Source organism: Eriocheir sinensis, chromosome 50 (genome assembly GCF_024679095.1).
Source record: "Eriocheir sinensis breed Jianghai 21 chromosome 50, ASM2467909v1, whole genome shotgun sequence".
NCBI lineage: Eukaryota > Metazoa > Arthropoda > Malacostraca > Decapoda > Varunidae > Eriocheir > Eriocheir sinensis.
Window position 1 is genome coordinate 2,471,621 of NC_066558.1, and position 23,069 is coordinate 2,494,689.

The 23,069-nt window shown below is 44.6% G+C and overlaps 2 protein-coding genes across 4 annotated transcripts in view; one reads left to right on the plus strand and one right to left on the minus strand.

Annotated features, from left to right (window-relative positions):
• LOC126982214 (intraflagellar transport protein 172 homolog) overlaps positions 1-7,259 on the plus strand; it is a 35,460-nt gene extending 28,201 nt beyond the window's left edge. Inside the window, exons 26-32 of the mRNA XM_050834114.1 lie at positions 113-230; positions 2,660-2,804; positions 3,237-3,441; positions 4,270-4,485; positions 5,333-5,503; positions 5,727-5,951; positions 6,892-7,259. Of these exons, the coding sequence (XP_050690071.1) occupies positions 113-230; positions 2,660-2,804; positions 3,237-3,441; positions 4,270-4,485; positions 5,333-5,503; positions 5,727-5,951; positions 6,892-7,155 (1,344 nt within the window). The 3' untranslated portion in view covers positions 7,156-7,259. The remainder of the gene's footprint in view (positions 1-112; positions 231-2,659; positions 2,805-3,236; positions 3,442-4,269; positions 4,486-5,332; positions 5,504-5,726; positions 5,952-6,891) is intronic.
• A 472-nt stretch (positions 7,260-7,731) lies between these two features.
• On the minus strand, positions 7,732-22,853 carry LOC126982215 (mdm2-binding protein-like). Of its 3 annotated transcripts, none has more exons than XR_007734858.1 (17): positions 22,767-22,797; positions 20,923-21,229; positions 19,697-19,964; positions 18,994-19,134; positions 18,495-18,671; positions 17,682-17,873; positions 17,059-17,139; positions 16,835-16,951; positions 16,535-16,706; positions 15,440-15,535; positions 14,635-14,766; positions 13,583-13,682; positions 12,683-12,841; positions 11,920-12,135; positions 10,914-11,103; positions 9,941-10,225; positions 7,732-9,782 (listed from the first exon to the last, which is right to left on the minus strand). XR_007734858.1 is itself a non-coding variant. In XM_050834115.1 (16 exons), exons 1-16 carry the CDS (start codon positions 22,795-22,797, stop codon positions 10,001-10,003), a joined length of 2,604 nt encoding a protein of 867 aa, XP_050690072.1. In that variant the 5' UTR covers positions 22,798-22,853; the 3' UTR covers positions 7,732-10,000. The 3 variants fall into 3 exon arrangements, 1 of the variants encoding a protein (XP_050690072.1); XR_007734859.1 differs by having other exon boundaries at positions 7,732-8,034; positions 8,099-10,225; XM_050834115.1 differs by having other exon boundaries at positions 7,732-10,225; positions 22,767-22,853.
• Positions 22,854-23,069: the final 216 nt, after the last annotated feature.

Below are 23,069 nucleotides of genomic sequence, written 5' to 3' on the forward strand. Positions count from 1 at the left end.
AACCTTCAAACTCCCATTGTCTCATCCTTTCCCTTCAACCTCTTTCTTACCTTCTAATGCCTTTCCTTACCTTACATTCCACCTCTTCCCCATTCCCTTCCCTCCCCCTCAGGTCACCCCCGCCATGAGCAGCGACGCATCCCTCCTGGAGAAGGCGTGGACCAAGGCCGGGGAGCTGGCCCTCAAGTTTCTGCCCGAGGATAGGTCTGACTATGTGGCCAGGACCTTGGGTGAGTGGGTGACCCTTGACCTGGGGAGCTTGGTGTTTGTTTGTTGTTTTTTCCTTTGTTTTCTTTCATTTCTTTTTCTGTTTCTTGTCTTCTTTTTTATTTTGTTTCCTGTCTTTGCTATTCCCTTCATTCCTTTTCCTTCTTTCTTTCTTCCTTCACTGTTGTTTACTTATTATTTTCATTGTTTTCCTTCTTTCTTTCTTTTTTGCTTACTTCACTTCCTCTCTTCTCTCCTTTATTTCACTGATTTCTTTCCCTCCTTCCCTCATTCTTTCCTGTGTTCTCTGTTTCCTGTCTTTATTTCATTCCCTTCTAATCTCTCCTTCCTTCCTCTCTTCATCATTCTTTCCTGTGTTCTCTGTTTCCTGTCTTTATTTCATTCCCTTCTAATCTCTCCTTCCTTCCTCTCTTCATCATTCTTTCCTGTGTTCTCTGTTTCCTGTCTTTATTTCATTCCCTTCTAATCTCTCCTTCCTTCTTCTCTTCATCATTCTTTCCTGTGTTCTCTGTTTCCTGTCTTTATTTCATTCCCTTCTAATCTCTCCTTCCTTCTTCTCTTCATCATTCTTTCCTGTGTTCTCTGTTTCCTGTCTTTATTTCATTCCCTTCTAATCTCTCCTTCCTTCCTCTCTTCATCATTCTTTCCTGTGTTCTCTGTTTCCTGTCTTTATTTCATTCCCTTCTAATCTCTCATTCCTTCCTCTCTTCATCATTCTTTCCTGTGTTCTCTGTTTCCTGTCTTTATTTCATTCCCTTATCTCTCCTTCCTTCCTCTCTTGATCATTCTTAGCTTCCCTTCATCCCTCTCTCCTCCCCATTCTTTCCTGTCTTTATTTCATTCCCTTCTTATCTCTCATTCCTTCCTCTCTTGATCATTCTTTCCTGTGTTCTCTGTTTCCTGTCTTTATTTCATTCCCTTATCTCTCCTTCCTTCCTCTCTTGATCATTCTTTTCTGTGTTCTCTGTTTCCTGTCTTTATTTCATTCCCTTATCTCTCCTTCCTTCCTCTCTTGCTCATTCTTTTCTGTGTTCTCTGTTTCCTGTCTTTATTTCATTCCCTTCTAATCTCTCATTCCTTCCTCTCTTCATCATTCTTTCCTGTGTTCTCTGTTTCCTGTCTTTATTTCATTCCCTTCTTATCTCTCATTCCTTCCTCTCTTGCTCATTCTTTCCTGTGTTCTCTGTTTCCTGTCTTTATTTCATTCCCTTCTAATCTCTCCTTCCTTCCTCTCTTCATCATTCTTTCCTGTGTTCTCTGTTTCCTGTCTTTATTTCATTCCCTTCTTATCTCTCCTTCCTTCCTCTCTTCATCATTCTTTCCTGTGTTCTCTGTTTCCTGTCTTTATTTCATTCCCTTATCTCTCATTCCTTTCCTTCCTCTCTTGATCATTCTTTCCTGTGTTCTCTGTTTCCTGTCTTCATTTCATTCCCTTCCAATCTCTCATTCCTTCCTCTCTTCATCATTCTTTCCTGTGTTCTCTGTTTCCTGTCTTCATTTCATTCCCTTCCAATCTCTCATTCCTTCCTCTCTTCATCATTCTTTCCTGTGTTCTCTGTTTCCTGTCTTTATTTCATTCCCTTCTAATCTCTCATTCCTTCCTCTCTTCATCATTCTTTCCTGTGTTCTCTGTTTCCTCTCTTTATTTCATTCCCTTATCTCTCATTCCTTCCTCTCTTCATCATTCTTCCCTGTGTTCTCTGTTTCCTGTCTTTATTTCATTCCCTTCTAATCTCTCATTCCTTCCTCTCTTCATCATTCTTTCCTGTGTTCTCTGTTTCCTCTCTTTATTTCATTCCCTTATCTCTCATTCCTTCCTCTCTTGATCATTCTTTCCTGTGTTCTCTGTTTCCTCTCTTTATTTCATTCCCTTCTAATCTCTCATTCCTTCCTCTCTTGATCATTCTTTCCTGTGTTCTCTGTTTCCTGTCTTTATTTCATTCCCTTCTTATCTCTCATTCCTTCCTCTCTTCATCATTCTTTCCTGTGTTCTCTGTTTCCTCTCTTTATTTCATTCCCTTATCTCTCATTCCTTCCTCTCTTCATCATTCTTTCCTGTGTTCTCTGTTTCCTGTCTTTATTTCATTCCCTTATCTCTCCTTCCTTCCTCTCTTCATCATTCTTTCCTGTGTTCTCTGTTTCCTGTCTTTATTTCATTCCCTTATCTCTCATTCCTTCCTCTCTTCATCATTCTTTCCTGTGTTCTCTGTTTCCTGTCTTTATTTCATTCCCTTCTAATCTCTCATTCCTTCCTCTCTTCATCATTCTTTCCTGTGTTCTCTGTTTCCTCTCTTTACTTCATTCCCTTATCTCTCATTCCTTTCTCTCTTGATCATTCTTAGCTTCCCTTCATCCCTCTCTCCTCCCCTTCTTACCTATCTTGTCCCTTGCTTTACCTCCTCCTCACCTCCTCCTCACCTCCCCCTCCCAGGCCCTCAGCTGCTGGATATCAAGCGGTACACAGCGGCCGCACAGATGTTCCTCGCGGGTGACATGGTGAAGGAAGCCGTGGATGCGTTCATTGCCGGGCGGGAGTGGAGCAAGGCAAAGAAGGTGGCTAGCGAGTTTGACCCACGGTGAGTAAGTGAGTGAGGGGAGGGGGAAGGAGGGATGTTAATGTGTTAGTACGTGTGTGTGTAAGGGTGTGTGTATGTGGCTGGTTATGTGTGTATGTATATGTGTGTGTGTTTATCTAGTTATGTAAGTGTGTGTGTGTGTGTGTGTGTGCGTATTTACCTTATTGTGTGTGTATGTGGCTGGTTATGTGTGTATGTATTTGTGTAGTTATGTGCGTTTGTGTGTGTGTGTATCTATCTAGTTCTGTAAGTGTGTGTGTGTGTGTGTGTGTGTGTGTTTACCCAAATCCATTCACTCATTCATCCACCAATCCATAACTCAACCTATTATTCACCCATCCACTCATCCACATCCCTTCATCCACTCATTCATCCCTTCAATCCAATCCACTCATCCACTTACTCACCCCTTCAATCACACATCCACCCCAGCTATGAATCGTACGTGGACTCCGCCTATAAGGACTTCCTGAAGAACGAGGGCAAGGCGGAGGCGCTGGTGGATGTGGACTTGACCGGGGCTCTCGACATGTACGTGGAGAGTGGTCAATGGTCTCGCGCCCTGGACACAGCAGCGCAGCACGGCCCACAGCTGCTGCATAAGTACCTGGCGCGCTATGCTTCCTCGCTGATAAAGGTGCGTGGAGGAGGAGGTGGAAGAGGAGGAGGAGGTGGAAGAGGAGGAGGAGGTGGTGGAAGAGGAGGAGGTGGAAGAGGAGGAGGAGGAGGTGGAAGAGGAGGAGGTGGAGGTGGAAGAAGAGGAGGAGGAGGTGGAAGAGGAGGAGGAGGAGGTGGAAGAGGAGGAGGAGGAGGAGGAGGTGGAAGAGGTGGAGGTGGAAGAGGAGGAGGTGGAAGAGGAGGAGGAGGTGGAGGAGGTGTTGATTTATTACCTGTATATACAAAGGCACTTTCTCACACCTTTTCAATTCTCCATTCTGTTCCAACTCTTTTTTTTCCCCATTTTCTTTCCAACTCTTTCCCATTCTCTTCCCAACTCTTTCCCAAATGCTCTCTTCCTGCCCTTTCCCATTCTCTTCCTTCCTTCCCTTCCTCTCCTCCCACTCCCTCCTCTCTCCTCTTCCTTTTCTCCCTCTCCCTTTGTTCCGTTCCATCCACTCCGTTTTCTTCCACTCTCCTCCAGTTTATCGTTCTCTCCCTTCTCTCCACATTCTCCTCCTCACACCATCTCTCATCTTTACAATCCTCCATTCTGTCCCAACTCTCCCATTCCCTCCCTTACTTTACCTCTCCCCTCCCTTCCTTCCCTCCCTCGCCCCACACCCCCCCAGTAACACACCTCTTCACCAACCCTCTATAGGACAACCAAGCCTTAGAAACATCAGGTGTGTGTGCGTGAGAGAGAGAGGGAGTGTGTGTTAGTGTGTGTGTGTTAGCAATATGGGTCACCTTACAAAACACACACACACACACACACACCCTATCACCCCCTTCTTCACCCCTACAGGACAACCAGGCCGTAGAAGCGCTGGGTCTCTACAAGCAGTATGGGGCGCCTCCCTTCGCTCAGAACTACAATATATATCGACGTCTTGCTCTAGACCTCATGAGCCTTCACTCCCTGTGCGCGCCACAAGCCTACCGCACTTGGGCTGACCTGCGCGACATTCTCCTCTCGCTGGTTGACAATCTCCGGCAGCATGAGGACACGGATGGCGTCATGGTGGGTGAGGGTGGATGAGTGGGTGAGGAAATGGATGAGGAAATATGGATGAGATGAAAGAGCATTATGGTGTGCGAATGAATGGATGAAAATATAGATTCGGTTATGGTGGGTGACAAGATGGTTGTATTGGTGGTGGGTGACAGGAATATATAGAAAGATGAATATATGGATGAGAGAACAAGGATGGGGTCATGGTGGGTGAGAGTGGATGAGTAGATGACGAGATGGATGAGGAATGGGTAGAAAGATGATTGGAAAATATAGAAATGGATGAGAAAGCAAGGGTTATGGGTGAGAGGATTTGAATGATGGGTGAAAAAGTGGATGAAAGGTGGATGAATGCATAGATTAGGTTATGATGGGTGAGAGGAGTCAAAGAATGGGTGAATAGCTGAGTGGAAGGATGAAAAAGTGGATGAATGATATGCTGGGTGAGGAGTGGAAAGATGAGTGAATAGATGGGTGAGAGGAATGGATGAATGAAAAGATAGATGGGTGAGAGGAATGGATGAATGAAAAGAAGGATGAGGTCATGGTGGGTGAGAGATGGATGAACGGAACACTGCAACACACCCCAACACTTTTTAGAATGAGTTTGAGTTGCAGATTTCCACCACACAACACTCACAACACTTAGAACACTTCAGGACATTATAATTACCAATCCCCTGCAACACAACACTTCCGTAACACTTTGCAGGACGAGTTTAAGTTACATATCCCTCAACACAAGCCTCACAACACTTCAGAACACACTACAACACTTTTAAGAACAAGTAGAAAGCCATAGTTACAACCCCCTCTGCAACACAACACCTCTCAACACCTCCGTAACACTTTCCAGGACGAATTTGAGTTGCTGCTTCAGTTGGCCCACTACCTCGCGGCCCGGTCAGCTTACATGGCCACTCCGCAACTCGAGAATCTGGTGGCCAAGGTGTCGGTCTCTGTCCTGCGCTACACACACATCCTGCCCGCTGACAAGGCTTTCTACGAGGCAGGGATGGCTTGCAAGGTACAGCGGAAGGGGAGAAGAAGGGGAAGGGATGGGGAGGAAGGGATAGGAGAAAGAAGGGAGGAGAAGGAGGAAGGGGTAGGCGAAGGGTAGGAGAGAGAGAGTTTGTAGGGAAATGGGGAGGGTGTGAAGGTTAGGATTGGTGGATAATAGCCCTAATCACACACCTTCACACCCTTAACACACCCCTACACACCCTAACCCCACTCCGTCACATCCCCAGGAGGTCGGCTGGAAGAACATGGCCTTCGTGTTCCTCAATCGCTTCCTGGACTTGTGTGAGGCGATAGAGGAAGGCTCGCTGGACTCCCTCGACCACACAGATTTCCTCGACACAGACATCCCCTACGAGATCCCCCTCCCGGACGCCCTTTCCATCCCCGAGTCACTGCGCGAGGAGGCCAAGGAGTGGGTGCTGGCGGTGTCTATGGATCAACAGGTGGAGCAGGTAAGGGGAGAAGTGGACTAGGTGGAACTGGACTACTGGGGAGTTTTGGGTACTTGGAGGGGTCTGGTAGGGACTTGAAGGGGAGTGATGGGGACATTTGGGTACTTTGGGGATTTTGGGGTACTTGGTGGGGGCTTTTGGGGGTACTTGGTGGGGGACTTAGTGGGGACTGGCAGGTAGTTTTAGGGACTTTGTGGGGACTTGAAGGGGACTGGTAGGGACTTGGGTGTGACTGGTAGGGACTAGGGGAGAATGGACTTGTGGGGACCTGGGGAAACTGGAATGGGGGGGGGGGGTACTTGAGAGGGGGGGAGGGGGATTGTTACCTTTAGTCCTTACATAGCTTGTGATAACACCTTCGTCTATGGAGCATAACACATTACGTTCCATCTATACATCGTGACACATCCCCTTTCGTCTATGCAATATAACATCACCCTATTGTTCTTCCTTTCCTTGCCTTATAACACATCTCCCTTCCCCTAACACATCCTCCTTTTCCTATAACATCAATCCCTTCCCCTCAACACATCCTCCCTTCCCTTCAACACATTCTCCCTTCCCTTCAACACATCCTCCCTTCCCTTCAACACATCCTCCCTTCCCTTCAACACATCCTCCCTTCCCTTCAACACATTCTCCCTTCCCTTCAACACATCTTCCTTTTCCTATAACATCCCTCCCTTCCCCTAACGCATCTTCCTTTTCCTATAACATCCCTCCCTTCCCCTCAACACAGCCTCCCTTCCCTTCAACACATCCTCCCTTCCCTTCAGCACATCCTCCCTTCCCTTCAACACATCCTCCTTTTCCTATAACATCCCTCCCTTCCCTTCAACACATCCTCCTTTCCCTATAACATCCCTCCCTTCCCTTCAACACATTACCCCATCATTCTCACTCCCTGACACACATATCTCTTTCCTCTCCCCCCGAACAGATCCTTCCCCAAGACGAACGCATGGTGTACGAGGCATCCCTGGTGGACAACGAAGGCAGCACATATCCCCCCTGCGTCATCTCCGGCTACCCTGTCATCCGCAGTCGCCTGGACCTCAAGCGGGGGCAGGCAGCAAGCAAGGAGGACTGGAACAAGCTGGTGATGGCGACGAAGATGGCGACCACCCCGGAGTGTCAGGATGTGTTGAAGTTCATTACGGCGTGGTGTGGCGGGCTGCCCACCATGGGGTACAATTTCCAGTAGAGGCGGCGAGGGGATGGAGTGTGGAGGTGTGTTTAGGAGTGAGGATTGTGTGGGGGGAAGGGTGGTGGAGATAGGGGCTGTAGGAAGAAGGAAGAGGAGGAGGAGGAGGAGGAGGAGGAAGATTGAGGATAATATGGGTAGAAGAGTGATTGAGATAGAAGTTTTAGGAAGAGAGGAAGATGAGGAGGAAGAAAGGTAGACTGAGGAGGTGGACAGAGGATTATATGGGTAGAAGAGTGATTGAAATAAAAGGTTTTAGGAAGATGATGATGATGAGGAGGAGGAAGAAGAGAGGAAGATGAGGAGATGGACAGAGAGAGAGAGAGAGAGAGAGAGAGAGAGAGAGAGAGAGAGAGAGGAGGAAAAGAAAGAAAAATATGAGGAGGAAGGGAGATGGAAGAGGAGGAAAATACTAGGAAAAGAGGGAGAGAAGATTAAGAGAAAGAAACAAAGATGAAAATTCCTGAAGTAAGTAAGTCAAGTGCATCTTAATCTAGTCTGTAAATGTGATGTTCGTGGCACATAAAACATCCATCACTACAAGATACAGGCAGAGTCTAGTCACACAGCCCACCATAACCTTCTCTCTAGTTTTTATTCTATAGGAAAATACAACTTTATATAAAAACAGTATCAAATAGGTTAGTGCTCTCTGTACACCCAAGACACCTACGAACCTACTGGTGTGTGTGGCATGGCCTTACGATGTCTAGTGTTAGTGACTCGCCCCCACCTTGATACTCACCTCGCCTGCCTCGTTAGTGAAGCGCGCACACACACACATATACACACACAGACTTATATGCCTTGAATCCGTCCATAATCTAGTTTAGTTTCGCACCCACATCCACAAACAGATATACACACACACACACACACCTTGATATCCCTCCACTATCTATACTTTTGTCACACACACACACACACACACACACACACACACACACCTACATAAATGCACTCGTCTCCATCCATTCCTTATTCTAGTCACAGAGTTTATGATTATTTATGTACACATCAATATTAAAAAGTATAAAATTATGGCTTGTTTCGTTTATATAACCTACCGGGAACCTAGACTCAAATCTACCTATTAACCCTTCTGTGCTGGATGTGTCTTGTGATGTGTGTCTCAGCTTGATGTGCCCACGAGGGACCGGGTGCAACCTGTGACAAGCCGGTGTCACAGTTAGAATGTTGGTATTGAGGGCTCACAAGGACGCATTTTTTGGGGTCATTTGCCAGCGCGAGGAGGTGGTACCGGGTGCCTGGTGAGCGCATCAAGCTGTGACACACATCATCATTCATTCATTCATCTTTGAGGCCCACTTTTATCTCAATACACATTCTCATCACGTGTCCAAACCATCTCAACACACCACGCTCCTTTCGCCATCACACCCTTACCAAACCGATCATGCATGCTTTCACTACTTTCTCCGTCCCATCCTGACACACACACGTCACAAAACACACACCGGTACAGACGGGGTCAAGAGTGTCAACAAGACCTGGATGGATTAAAGAAATGAATCTGTGCATCTCGTCAACAGACCTTCCTACACCCCAGGCTTGTCGACGGCGGGAATTACAATCACGTCACAGCCCACGACCTCACACGCCAAGGCACGCTGATGAGGTTTTGAGAATGTTTGATAACGACATAAAAAACGCGACCACATACAACCGGGAAAATTAAAATGCCCAAATTATGACCAATATCGCCTAAAATAAATTGCCTTCCAGCACGACACACACATATACAGACACATAATCGCGTTGGCTGTCAATACAAAAAAGGGAATTGTGATGCGGTGAAGCTAAATGCATTAAAAAGACAATAATGAAAAGATGATGTGTTCCGAGGAGAGATTTTTGTTGGCTATTAATAAAAAAATGCAGGTGATTGAGATGAAGTGGAATTAAAAGAGAAACTAAGAGAGAAAAATAATGAAAAAGAGATAGAGGAGATTGTATTCCAAGATAACACACACACACACACACACACACACACACACACACACACACACACACACACACACAAAAAAAAAAATAAATAAATAAAAAAAATAAAGAATGAAAGGAAATCGAGATGAGGTGAGAAAAAAATCAATTATAAAATCACACACATACACACTCAATCACTTCCTTCTCTCCACTGTGTCCTCTTCTCAAAATAAAAAGCCTCTCTCTCTCTCTCTCTCTCTATCACCTTCTTCTCAAAATAAAAATGTGTGAAGGAAAGAGAAGTTACGTAAAGCCTCACTCTCATTTCTGCCCCTTCACTGCCTTCCTCTTCTCAAAATAAAAAGCCTCTCTCTCTTTCTCTCTCTATCACCTTCGTCCTCGTCCTAAAATATAAACAAAATTGTGAAGAGGAGTTATGTAAAGCCTCACTCTCATTTCTGCCCCTTCAGTGCCTTCCTCTTCTCAAAATAAAAAGCCTCTCTCTCTCTCTTTCTCTCTCTCTATCACCTTCGTCCTCGTCCTAAAATATAAACAAAATTGTGAAGAAAAGTCCAGTTATATAAAGCCTCACTCATTCACTTCCTTCCTCTTCTCAAAATAAAAAAGGAAAAAGATTAGTTATAAAAGCCTTTCTCTCTCTCTCTCTCTCTTCCTATCACCTTTGTCCTCTCCCAAAATATAAACAAAAGTGTGACGACCAGTTATATAAGGCCTCACTCTCATTTCCGCCCCTTCACTTCCTTCCTCTTCTCAAAATAAAAAAGGAAAAAGATTAGTTATAAAAGCCTTTCTCTCTCTCTCACTCACTTCCTATCACCTTCTTCCTCTCCCAAAATATAAACAAGTGTGTGACGACCAGGTATATAAGGCCTCACTCTCATTTCCGCCCCTTCACCGCCTTCCTCTTCTCAAAATCGATGACCTGCTTGACGTGGGAGGCAGCGATCTTCTCCATGTTCTTGCTGGTGGAGCCGTGGCCGATGACGTCCAGCGCGAAGGGGTGGCAAACGGCGAACAGTTTCTTGAAGCAGACCTTGAACAGCGGGGCCTTCATGCGCACGCCCTCACGCTCCAGCGCCTCCACCACCGCCACACGAAGTTTCTATGGGGGTGAAGAGGGAGGGCGGGTGTAAGGGTTTGTTTTTTCGAGAGGGAGTTTGTGTGTAATGAGGCTTTTGGAGAGGGAGTTTTTTGTGTCAGGAGTTTTTAAAGTTTCTTGGCTTTTGAAGAGTGATTTTTTTTAAAGTTTCTTGGCTTTTGAAGAGGGAGTTTTTTTTAAAGTTTCTTGGCTTTTGAAGAGGGAGTTTTTAAAGTTTCTTGGCTTTTGAAGAGGGAGTTTTTGTGTCAGGAGTTTTTTTATAAGTTTCTTTGGCTTAAAAAACAAGGGTGAATTCTTGAAGGCAGGAAATTACAACCCAAAATGAAAACTGAAGTGCAGAAAGTTTACGAGAAAAGAAAAAAAATGACAAAGTAACTACGAAAAATATATAAAGACGGACTCAATATACAAATAACATTCAGGCATAAAAAAAATCGTACTTAAAACACAAAAACACAAATCACTAAAAATTCTGGCATACAAAATAAATATAAAAAAATAACGATAAAATTCTGCAATAACAAAACTGAAATAAAACTTAAAATACTAAAAAAGAAAAAGAAGAAAACACACAAAAACAAAACACTGAGGAAAAAAACATACAAAAAACCATGAAATTAACGAAATAAATAAAGTAAATAATAAAGAAATAAAAAAATAAATAAAAAATAAAGTTCAACACACTGCTTACCTGCTTGTGTATGTTGCTGAGGTCCGCTGGCTTGGGCGCCTTCCTGCTGGCAACACTGGGCCGACCCGCAGCGCCCCCGCCCCCCCTGCTGCCGCTGCTCTGGGCCGGCGTGAGGAGGTCCGAAGGCTTCATCAGCTCGGACAAACTTGTGGTGCTGGGAGCGGACTTCTTGGCGGACTTACGCGGCGACCTGGGGAAGGGAAAGAAGTGGATGAAGGAAGGAATTGTATGAAGGAAGAAACTGGATGAAGGAAGGTATGAAGGAAGAAACTGGGTGAAGGAAGGAATGAAGAAACTGGATGAAGGAAGGAATCAAGGAAGAAATAAGAAAATACCCAAATAAAAATAAGATAAAGGACAAGTAAATAAAGAAAAAAGAAAATATAAATACAAATAAGAAAAAGAAGAAAGACAAATAGTACATGAAGGAAAATATAAGTTGGCAATGAAAAGACGGAATTGCAAGAAATAAATAAAGAAAATGAAGGAAACAAGGAAAATACACAAATAAATTAAGGAAAACATTGAGCAAAAATAAAGAAAACAAAGAAATAAAGTTGAAGCTACAAAAACTAAGCAAATAAATCTATAAAACAACAATAAGATAGTAAAAGGAACGATTAATAAATAAAATAAAGAATAAATAAATAAAAATAATATGAATTGCAAATAAACGAAAGATTTTACACGGATGAAGAAACCGAAAACAGACGCCATAGGAAAAAATCAAAGAAAAAAGCAACAAATAAAGAAAGAAAACAAGAAAACAAAGAAAAAAGACAGACAGATAAGGGAAGAAAAAAGACAAACCCCCTAAAAAAAAAAAAAAATAAATAAATAAATAAAAAAAAAAACGCTATAAAACACTAATAAACAAAATAACAACAAAACGAATATAAAACAAAATAAATAAAACTAGAATGATAATAAAGCTAATAACCAAATAAAAATAATAATAATAATAATAGAAAAAGACAGACAGACAGACAGACAGACAGACACACACCTCCGGAGACCAGTTTCAGGCACCAACAGCTGGCGTTTCCGGGGCGACCGTCGGACAGGCTCGGCACGTCGCCCCGCCCCCCCCGGCACTGCCCCACGCACCCCCGCCTTCCGCCCCAGCACCGTCTTGCCCCGCGCCCCGGACACCACCTTGGGCTTGGTCTGGGGTCTCGTCTGGGGCTGGTGGGTGGGTCTGGTGTCCTCCTTTACGTCAGTCCTGGGGGGGAGATGATGATGATGATGATAACAGTAATAATGATTGATGACTGATGATTGAGTGATGATGATTGTAATAAGTAATAATGGTGATGATAATAAGTATGTAGTAATAATAGTAAAGATGAATTAACGAAAATAGTAAATGGATGAAGGAGACCGACAGGAGCAAACGGACATACACACACACACACACACACACAAAAAAAAAAGTAATAATAAATAAATAAAATAAATCTATCAATAAATCCTATACCCACAAATTCTCAAAATCAATCAATTCTCTCTTTATTTTCTCTCTTCCGTCCTTTCAAAATCAAAATCCAACTGATCCAAAAAATAAGTAAATAAAAAATGAAAAGAAAATACACAAAAAACAAACAAATTCTATCATAAAAAAAAAAAAAAAAAAAAAAAAAATATCCCGCTGACCTTACCTTGCGGAGGGGAAAAAAAAATTACCCATCCACTTTTCATCCACCCACTCCAAAAAGTCAACATTATCATCACCCTTTCATCCACCGTTATCACCCCTCCTCCCTCATTACCTGGCGGGGGCGTGGGTGGTGGGGACGGGCACAGTGACGTAGGCCAACTCCTTGTCCTGGAACACTGTGCAGGTGGAGGCGGACTCTTGGCGGATGTACCGGCGCTCCACCTGGCTGCACTGGTCCACGAACCGCTCACTCTGGTCGCCCGAGTTGTAGCTGTGTGGATGGGAGAGGTGGAGGGAGGACACAAAGGACACAAAGTACACAAATAAAGAACAAACAACAGCAGACCAGATATTCCTTACGAGGCTGTTTGTGACAAGCTTCACTAACTATCTAATCAAAGGTGGAAGATGAAGGACAGCAAAGGTGAAGGCTCCTCCCCACCCCCCATCCCTGAAAAACTGCATGGAAATTATGTAGGAAAGAGGAAAGAACTACCATTACTGCTACCACTAACCGGGCGATAAAAGCAGACAAGGACACCAGTATTCGAAAGAACTTAACGTTATTACGACAATGAGTAATATCTTAGTTGCTGGTTGGATTCAAAACACTTGTCTAATCTATTCTTGAAGGCCGTAACTGTTGTACTATCAACGACATCACAGGGTAGGGAGTTCCAAACATTAACGACTCAATTGAAGAAGAAGTGTTTGGCTTCGTGCGACGAGAATCTTTTACTTAACGTTATTACGACAATGAGTAATATCTTAGTTGCTGGTTGGATTCAAAATACTTGTATAATCTATTCTTGAAGGCCGTAACTGTTGTACTATCAATGACATCACAGGGTAGAGAGTTCCAAACATTAACGACTCGATTGAAGAAGTGTTTGGCTTCGTGCGACGAGAATCTTTTACCACTTATCTTCAAATTGTGATTTCTTCTTGTTCTATTTGATCGATCAATTGTAATCATGTGTGTGTGTGTGTGTGTGTGTGTGTGTGCGCTTACTGCATGCCGTGGTGATGGGCGTAGAGAGCCTCGGGCCAGGGCAGCCTCTTCACCTCCTCCAGCGATGACGTGAACTTGAAGGGAAACCGTCCGAGGGAACCTAAAAGGAGAGAGAACGGAACACTTGTACGCCTGACAGACCTCTTAGCCGAGTCAAATTAGAATCTGTGTCATCCAGTATAATATAGAGCACAGCCAAATCACTATCCATCATATAGAAAGCATAGTCAAATCAGCATCCAATAGAGACTAGTTATATGGGAACCCAGTATGGAGAGCCTGGTCAAATGAGTGTCTGTGTGTTTGGTGTGTAAATAGAGAGACTAGTTATATGGGAACCCAGTATAGAGAGCCTGGTCAAATGAGTGTCTGTGTGTTTGGTGTGTAAATAGAGAGACTAGTTATATGGGTACCCAGTATAGAGAGCCTGGTCAAATGAGTGTCTGTGTGTTTGGTGTGTAAATAGAGAGACTAGTTATATGGGAACCCAGTATGGAGAGCCTGGTCAAATGAGTGTCTGTGTGTTTGGTGTGTAAATAGAGAGACTAGTTATATGGGAACCCAGTATGGAGAGCCTGGTCAAATGAGTGTCTGTGTGTTTGGTGTGTAAATAGACTAGTTATATGGGAACCCAGTATAGAGAGCCTGGTCAAATGAGTGTCTGTGTGTTTGGTGTGTAAATAGAGAGACTAGTTATATGGGAACCCAGTATAGAGAGCCTGGTCAAATGAGTGTCTGTGTGTTTGGTGTGCAAATAGAGAGACTAGTTATATGTGAACCCAGTATAGAGAGCCTGGTCAAATGAGTGTCTGTGTGTTTGGTGTGCAAATAGAGAGACTAGTTATATGTGAACCCAGTATAGAGAGCCTGTTCAAATGAGTGTCTGTGTGTTTGGTGTGCAAATAGAGAGCCTAGTTATATGTGAACCCAGTATGGAGAGCCTGGTCAAATGAGTGTCTGTGTGTTTGGTGTGTAAATAGAGAGCCTAGTTATATGTGAACCCAGTATAGAGAGCCTGGTCAAATGAGTGTCTGTGCGTGGCCAAGACTCACTCAGCTTGCTCATGTTCTTCCTGAGGGCCTGGGCGGGCTGGCCGGTCTTGGCGAACAGTTTGACCAGCTGCGTGGCGTCCAGGGTGAGGATGGCGCGGCTGGGGGGTGGAGCCAGGCCGCCCAGTAAGTCACCTGCGGAGAAAACGACAAAACTTACGACGGTGAAAATAACAGCGATTCCTCTCTCTCAAATATTAATAATGCTTCCTAAATAATAGTGATTCCTCTCTCTCTCAAATATTAGTAATGCTTCCTAAATAATAGTGATTCCTCTCTCTCTCAAATATTAGTAATGCTTCCTAAATAATAGTGATTCCTCTCTCTCAAATATTAGTAATGCTTCCTAAATAATAGTGATTCCTCTCTCTCTCAAATATTAGTAATGCTTCCTAAATAATAGTGATTCCTCTCTCTCTCAAATGTTAGTAATGCTTCCTAAATAATAGTGATTCCTCTCTCTCTCAAATGTTAGTAATGCTTCCTAAATAATAGTGATTCCTCTCTCTCTCAAATGTTAGTAATGCTTCCCTTCTCTCCGATGTTCTAAGTTGCTCATTCCGTAATACATGTTTTATACTCATCTTCACTATTCTGTATGTACCATTAAGCTGTCTCTGTTGTAAAAAAATAAATAAATAAATGAAATAAATAAACATACCTATCTTTCGGCCACCTCTTTGGATTCTTTTTAGGAGCAGTGAGTAGCGGGCTTTTTTTTTTATTAATGTTTGCTTTTTGTATGTCCTTGAACTGTCTCCTTTGCTGTAAAAAAAAAAATAAACATACATGCTTCGCTATGTCTCACCTGAAGTCCGCCGGGCATGTGTGGTTTTCTCGGCCTCCTCCTCGGCCCTCTCCAGCGCTATATACTCCGGCCACTCCGTCATGCTGGTGGCTGTCTCTGTGTGTGTGTGTGTGTGTGTGTGTGTGTGGAGGGGGAGAGAGAGAGTAAGTAAGACAGCAACACATATCACACACATGTTGTTTTGCTGCAGTGTTCCCGGCAAAGGGCAGCACTGGGACTGTTTAATATTTGTCACTGACTATAAATTAACAAAACAACTGTCTCTTAACGTCATTACTTATCTGAAACTCAAACTATAATTGATGATATTTGCCATCGCTGCAGTGTGTAATTAACCGTGTAGCAGCAATGGGCCAAATTTGTGGCTTTACCGTGTAGCAGTGACGGGCCTAATTTGTGGCTTTACCGTGAAGCAGTGACAGGCCAAATTTGTGGCTTTACCGTGTAGCAGTGACGGGCCAAATTTGTGGCTTTACCGTGTAGCAGCGACGGGCCAAATCTGTGGCTTTACCGTGTAGCAGCGACGGGCCAAATTTGTGGCTTTACCATGTAGCAGCGACGGGCCAAATTTGTGGCTTTACCGTGTAGCAGTGACGGGCCAAATTTGTGGCTTTACCGTGTAGCAGTGATGGGCCAAATTTGTGGCTTTACCGTGTAGCAGCGACGGCCAAATTTGTGGCTTTACCGTAGCAGCGACGGGCCAAATTTGTGGCTTTACCGTGTGTAGTGACAGGCCAAATTTGTGGCTTTACCGTGTAACAGCAGGCCAAATTTGTGGCTTTACCGTGTAGCAGTGATGGGCCAAATTTGTGGCTTTACCATGTAGCAGCGACGGGCCAAATTTGTGGCTTTACCGTGTAGCAGCGACGGGCCAAATTTGTGCCATGATTTTAACCCCCCCAAAACAGATGATACATAAACAGATCACAAATACTTTGATATATATTATGAAATGGTTTGTGCGAGTGATGATTTTTTCTCATTTTTCTCGCTTGGAGGGACCATTAAGAAACATGATCCCTGATGACAAGTGTTCCCAATGCATATCAACATCACCCACGACAGACTGGCAGGGCAAACACACACACTCCTAACCTGGCGGAACCGTGACCAGGTGCGGCGAGGACAGGTGATGGGGGGGCGGGGGTGGCGGCTGTGGCAGGAGGGTGCTGATGACCTCCTGGCTCGCTGCGGCCTCCACCTGCTGCTGTACCGAGGCGTCCAGCGCGCGCACATCATGGCCTGCCGCGCTTAGCTTGTCCTGGATCTGGGAGGGACGGAAGAGAGCGGAAGAGAGCAGAAAGAAGGAGAATTAGCCGACTTTTGGTGTTTCTTATTTCACTGATACATGTCACAACAATCACCGTCTCCTCACCTGGCCTTAACGAGCCTTACCTGGTGTGGGAGGTGGACATACAGGTGGGAGAAGGCCGTCATCTGTACTGGGGTGAAGCATGGTGTCTCCCGCAGCAGCTCAAGCACGCGGTCCTCCTCCTTCGGACTGTGGCTGCTCTGGGGTGCGGAAAAATAGCGGTTATTGACGTTGAAATAATTAGCATGTATGTGGTTAATGTGTGATTATGGTGGAGGATTATGATGACGGCGATGATGATGGTTACCTTTGTGTGTGTGGAGGTGTTGAGAATCTTGGCCACATCGTCGTCTATCGCATTGGGGTCCTTCAACGCTACCATCCAGGCCTGGGGGGTGCAAAGTGGGAGGGGAGAGTTAGTGAGCGGAATTAACTGACTAACGGACTGAATATAGAACTGACTGACCGATAATCAATGAATATGACTGACTGAGTGATGGACTGACTAAGACTAATTATGACTGACTGACTGATTGACTGGTAGACTGACTGACTGGTGGAATGACTGACTGACTGATTGACTGGTAGACTGACTGACTGGTGGAATGACTGACTGACTGATTGACTGGTGGACTGACTGACTGACTGATTGACTGACTAGTTAACTGATTGACTGACTGGCTGGTGGACTACATATGTGACTGACTGACTAGGAGACTTGTAAATTGACTGACTGACTGACTGGCAAACTTACTTGATTTGTTAATAGACTGAACATAACTGACTAAACTGATTGACTAACTGACTGACTGACTAAACCCTGCACAGACTAACCACATGACTAACTAGAAGGAACAGGAACAAACACACACACACACACACACACACACACACACACACACACACACACACACCCACACACACACGCACCTTTCCCTTGGTCGCTCCCTCGCTCAGAATTAACATGTTTAGCACTGAGTGACATCCCTTGAACTGCAGGCTGGGCACGAGGTCGAACTGCCCCTCTCCCATGGCCCTCTTCCACTCCTCCGTGCTGGCCGCCCGCATGTTGGCAAGCACAGGCGGAGACACAGAGTACTGGAGTCTGATTAGGGTCACGGTCTGTTGGGTGGAGGTGAGTGGAGTTGAGTGGTAGTGAACTTGTGATGGTGGTGACTGGTAGTGGTGATGATGGTGGTGACTGGTAGTGGTGACGATGGTGGTGAGTGAGTTAAAAGTGATGTTGATGATTGATAAGTAAATAAACAATACTACTTCTACTACTACTACTACTACTATTATTATTATGAGAATAGAAAGACTACCACTACTTCTACTATTACTACTACTACTATTTCTTCCTCCTCCTCCTCCTCCTACCAAAAACAAAGAGAGAGAGAGAGGAAAAAAAAGAGAAAAAAAGAAGATATTAAAAGATTCCTCCTCCTCCTCCTATGAAAGACAGAGAGGGGAAAAAAAAGAGGAAAAAAGAAGGAAAATAAGTAAAAAAAAAACTTTCTCCTCCACCCAAAGAAAAAGAGAAAAAGGAAGATATTAAAAAAAAGATTCCTCCTCCTCTTCCTTTTTTTTCCTTCTCCTCCTCTTCCTCTTTCTCCTCCTTTCTTTTTTTTTTCCTCCTCCTCCTCTTCCTCTTTCTCCTCCTCTTCCTTTTTCTCCTCCTCCTCCTCTTCCTCTTTCTCCTCCTCCTCCTCTTCCTCCCCCCCCACCCCCATCCCTACGCACCCCAGGCTGGGCGGTGAAGAGGTGCAGCGCTGCCGTCATCTCCTCCTGGTCCTCCTCGTCGGTGGTGGGTGCCGGGCCGAGGCTGTACACCCCCCCGCTCTGGAGGTACACCCACGGCATTGACCCTCCATCATAGTCCGCCACCACCTCGGCCGACGGGAGGAAGTATATGGGGTGCTGTGGGGAGGGTGGGGGAGAAAGGGGAGGGGGTTAGTTGTGGGTGTGATAATTAGGGTGTGTGTTCAAATGTTTTCTCTCTTTCGTTCTCTCTTTGTATAACTCTGTATATGTGTATCTCTCTCTCTCTCTCTCTCTCTCTCTCTCTCTCTGTGTGTGTGTGTGTGTGTTTTCTCTCTCTCTCTCTCTCTCTCTCTCTCTCTCTCTCTCTCTCTCTCTCTCTCTCTCTCTCTCTCTCTCTCTGTCTATCTATCTGTCTCCCTCTCTAATTTTCTCCTCTCTCCCTCTGTCTATCTCTATCTGTCTCCTCGCTCCCACACACCTGTTTAGGCAGCGTGGAGGGGGGTGGCGTGCCCTGCGTACAGACCACCTCACACAGTGGCAGCCTTACAGCCTCCCCGGTGCCCGCCTCCCACACGCTGAGATGCCCGCGCCAGAAGGTCTTGGATACGCCCGAAACCACCTGCGGAAACGACGGGAAAAAATGTGTGATGTTTTTTTATTATTGTGTTTTTGTTTGTTTGTTTTAATGTATTGTAGTGATGTTTTGGTGGGTTGGTATTTTTTTTGAGGGGGTAAAGGAAGGAAGGAAGGAAGAATGGAGAGAAGGAAAGGAAGAAAGAATGGAAGAAAGGAAGGAAGGGAAAATGGAGAGAAGGAAAGGAAGGAAGGCTGGCAGGAAGGAAGAAAGGAAAGGAAGGAAAAGAAAGGAAGGAAGAAAGGAAGAACAGAAAGGAGGGAAGGGAAGGAAATGGAAAGAAAGAAAGGAAGGAAGTAAGGAGAAGGAAAGGATGGAAGAAAGGAAGAATGGAGAGAAGGAAGGAAGGGAAGGAAAGGGAAAGAAAGAACAGAGAACAAAATACTGATTGACAAAATTTAACAAGAAAAAAACAAAAACAAAAAACAGGAAAAAAAAGCCAATCAAAACAAACAAACAAACAAACACACACACACAAACACACACACACACACACACACACCAAAAAACAAAAAAACAAAACAAAAAAAAAACTCCATCTCCTCACCTGGGCGGAGGCGGACGCGCAAATATACTGCAGCGGAAGGTACTCCACCCACTCCTCCACCAGCGCAGCGTCCCGGCAGGCCACGTGGAGAGCCCCGAGGTGCCACTGTTGCAGCCGCTGGAGTGCCCCAAAGAACTCAGGGACCTCGCTCGGGTTGGGGGTATAGGCCTCGACACACCACACGAGGGACAGGAGAACACCACCGGGCCCACCAACCTCGTCGAGAAGCTTGTGTAGTGCCTCGCCAAGCAGGAAGAAGTCATTGTACCTGGGGAAGGGAATGTTATGTTATGTTATGTGGAGGGGAAGGAGGAGGAGGAAGGAGGAGGATATGTCTGTAGAAGGGAGGAAGGAGGGAAGGTTGGAGGAGGAGGATGTTATGTTATGTTATGTATTTGTGGAGGGGAAGGAGGAGGAGGAAGGAGGAGGATATGTCTGTAGAAGGGAGGAAGGAGGGAAGGTTGGAGGAGGAGGATGTTATGTTATGTTATGTATTTGTGGAGGGGAAGGAGGAGGAGGAAGGAGGAGGAGGATATCTATGTCTGTAGAAGGGAGGAAAGAGGAGGACGGAAGGGAGGGAAAAAGGGAAGGTTGGAGGAGAGGAAGAAATCATTGTATCTGTGAGGAAGGGAGGCGGAGGGAGGAGGGAGAAAAGGGGATGGTTAGTCTAGTGGGTTTGTGACAGGGATGAAGAAGGAAGAGGAAAGGGAAGATAAGGGAGAGGAAAGAAAGGAAGAAGGTTGGAAAATGAATATAGAGGGGAGGAAAGGAGGAAGGAAGAAGTTGGCTGAAGGAAAGGCTGGAATAGAGGGAAGGGAAGGAAGGGTCAGAGGAAAAACAGTGGAAAAGAATGAAAAGAAGGAGGAAAAGTGTGAAGCAAGGAAAGAAAAGGAAGGAGGAAATGAAAAGAAAGAAAAGAGAAATAGAAAAAAAACAGAAATTCCCCTAAATACAAACAGAGGAAAAAAGAAGAACGCAAACAAACATTGAACAAAAAAAAAAAAAAAAAAAAAGTAAAATAAAACTAATAAATAAAATCAAATCATAGAAAAAAAAACACAAAGGAAAATCTCTTCTTAAAACACACACACACACACACACACACACAAATCACACAAAGCAAAAAAACAATCAAAAAAAGGGAAAAAAAACACACAAAAGTAAAATAAAAATAAATAAAAGTAAACAAACGACAGAAAACAAAAACAAACAAACTCAAGACTCACCTAAACACTTCCTCCTCCTCCTCTTGCTCCTCCTTCTTCTTCTCCGTTCCCTCCGCCGCATCGCCTAACCCTCGCCACAACCCCTTGAAAGGCTCCGACCCCCTCCAGTCATGCCATAGTGTCCGTGTGGGGTTGTGGGGGGGTGGGGGTTCATGGGGGGCCTGTGTGGGGGGGTGGGGGGGCTCCTCATCACCGACGGTTAGTGAGGCGATTCGAACGTCCGGCCCCCAGCATTTCTTTTTGGCGTTCTCTTGGAGGATTTGGACGGCGGATTCTAGTTCCTCGACGATGTACTTGTTTTGACGTTCTGGAATGGGTGCGAGCGAGGGTGAGGTGTGAGGGTGGATAACTTGTAGGGTTGTGATAGTTTTCGGTCATCGTAGACAGGCCAAGGGCACGAAATATAGAGGAAGCAAATAAATTCTCAGGTAAATGTATAGTTTAGCTCCACTACTTCAGAATGTCGCATGTCTTCGTATTATGGGTTAAGGGAGGGAACACTATTAATCAAGGTAAAGATTTGTTTTAGTAGCGTGCCAGTATATATCTTTTCCACAAACATTCAACAACCATGGAAACTCTTTCAAAACCCAATTCAAGGACTATTTATTGTTGTAAATTGGGGATAATATTCACAAAAGCGCAGCCTCGCAAAATAGCTCACAGAGGGTTTAAGGTGAGGGATTATATTTAAACTACTCCAACCGAACTTTAAGACCTACTAACGGGGAGGCTTTGCACCCCTGGACCCCCCCTGCACAGTTGCCAGATTATCGTACTCAGAGCCTCGTATTTACCGGTTTCTGGCCCATAACTGTTGCCAAGAAGCACCAATAATTAACCATTTAAACGATAACCATATATGAAGGCAGTTATTTGGGTGATGAAAGCGGTTTTGGGGTAGGATATCGGCAAACATTAAAGGCAGAGTACGACAATCTGGCAACGTTGCCCCCCTGGTATATGCGACTTATCTCTGTGGAGGTATTTCTCGCAACACCGGCCACAGCCACCACCAGAGGAGGCTACACATTCGTAAATATTATCCTCTATTTCTAACGATAAATACTCCTTGAATTGAAATCTGAAAGCGTTTCCATGGTTGTTGAACGTTTGTGGAAAAGATATATGAAGAGCTAGTGATGTTTCATAAGGTAGGTAATGAAATACTGGCACGGTACTAAAACCAATCTTTACCAACGGGTGTGAACGGCAGAGCAGGGCGGAGTGTGCTGTGGGGAACTGTAGTATTCCTGACGTATGTACCAGTACCCCCCTAAAAGTAGTTTTTTTACTGGTTTGCACAGAGAAAAGCTATCTCCACAAAAAAGTAGTCATATATTGCCCATGAAAACATAATCCGCGTCTTGAAAATAATACGCCTACTCCTGATACATTTTTACCCGTGGTCAGCCCGTGGTGGCCTGAGCTGTGATTTAAATTCCCCATGGTTTAAATACCTTACGATGAATCCTACGAGCTTAAGGAACGTAGGACTTAAGAATATCTGGACCTCACAACCAAATAATAATAATAATATTGTTTTAATTCGCCCCGAGGTACAATAGAGCTCCTACTGTTTAAATGCCCCATGGTGTAAATATCCTACTGTTTATGTATCCTACGAGCTTAAGGAACCGAGGACTTAAGGATATCTGGACCACAGAGCCAAATAAAAATAATAATAATAATGTTTTAATTCGCCCCGAGGCATAAAACACACAATACCTCGATGTTTAAGACGAATGCTCCTCCTTATTAATATTCCTCGGCGCCATATTACACCTATAGATCCGGACACACCTGAGGAATAGTTTTAGAGGGTTTATTAGCGTCTGCCTCACCTGTGGACACGTATATAATAATTTTCTCCATGGGGTCACCTCCGGCCGGGCTTTGTTTACATGGTCGCGTGATGGCCGCTGCTTCGCGCCAAATGATGTCAAACTACTCTCGGCCTCTTTAACGGGATCACAATTCACGTTTTTCTCTATATATTAAGTAAATCAGTCGAAATATTGCCCCTCTTAGCATTACTCGTCTATTTTGTATTTTTTTCCATGTTTTTTTATGTTGGTGAAGTGTGTGTTTATTCCAATACAAGCAAAGTTTTAGGTTAACAAACATTTCTATAGTACAGAATAAAA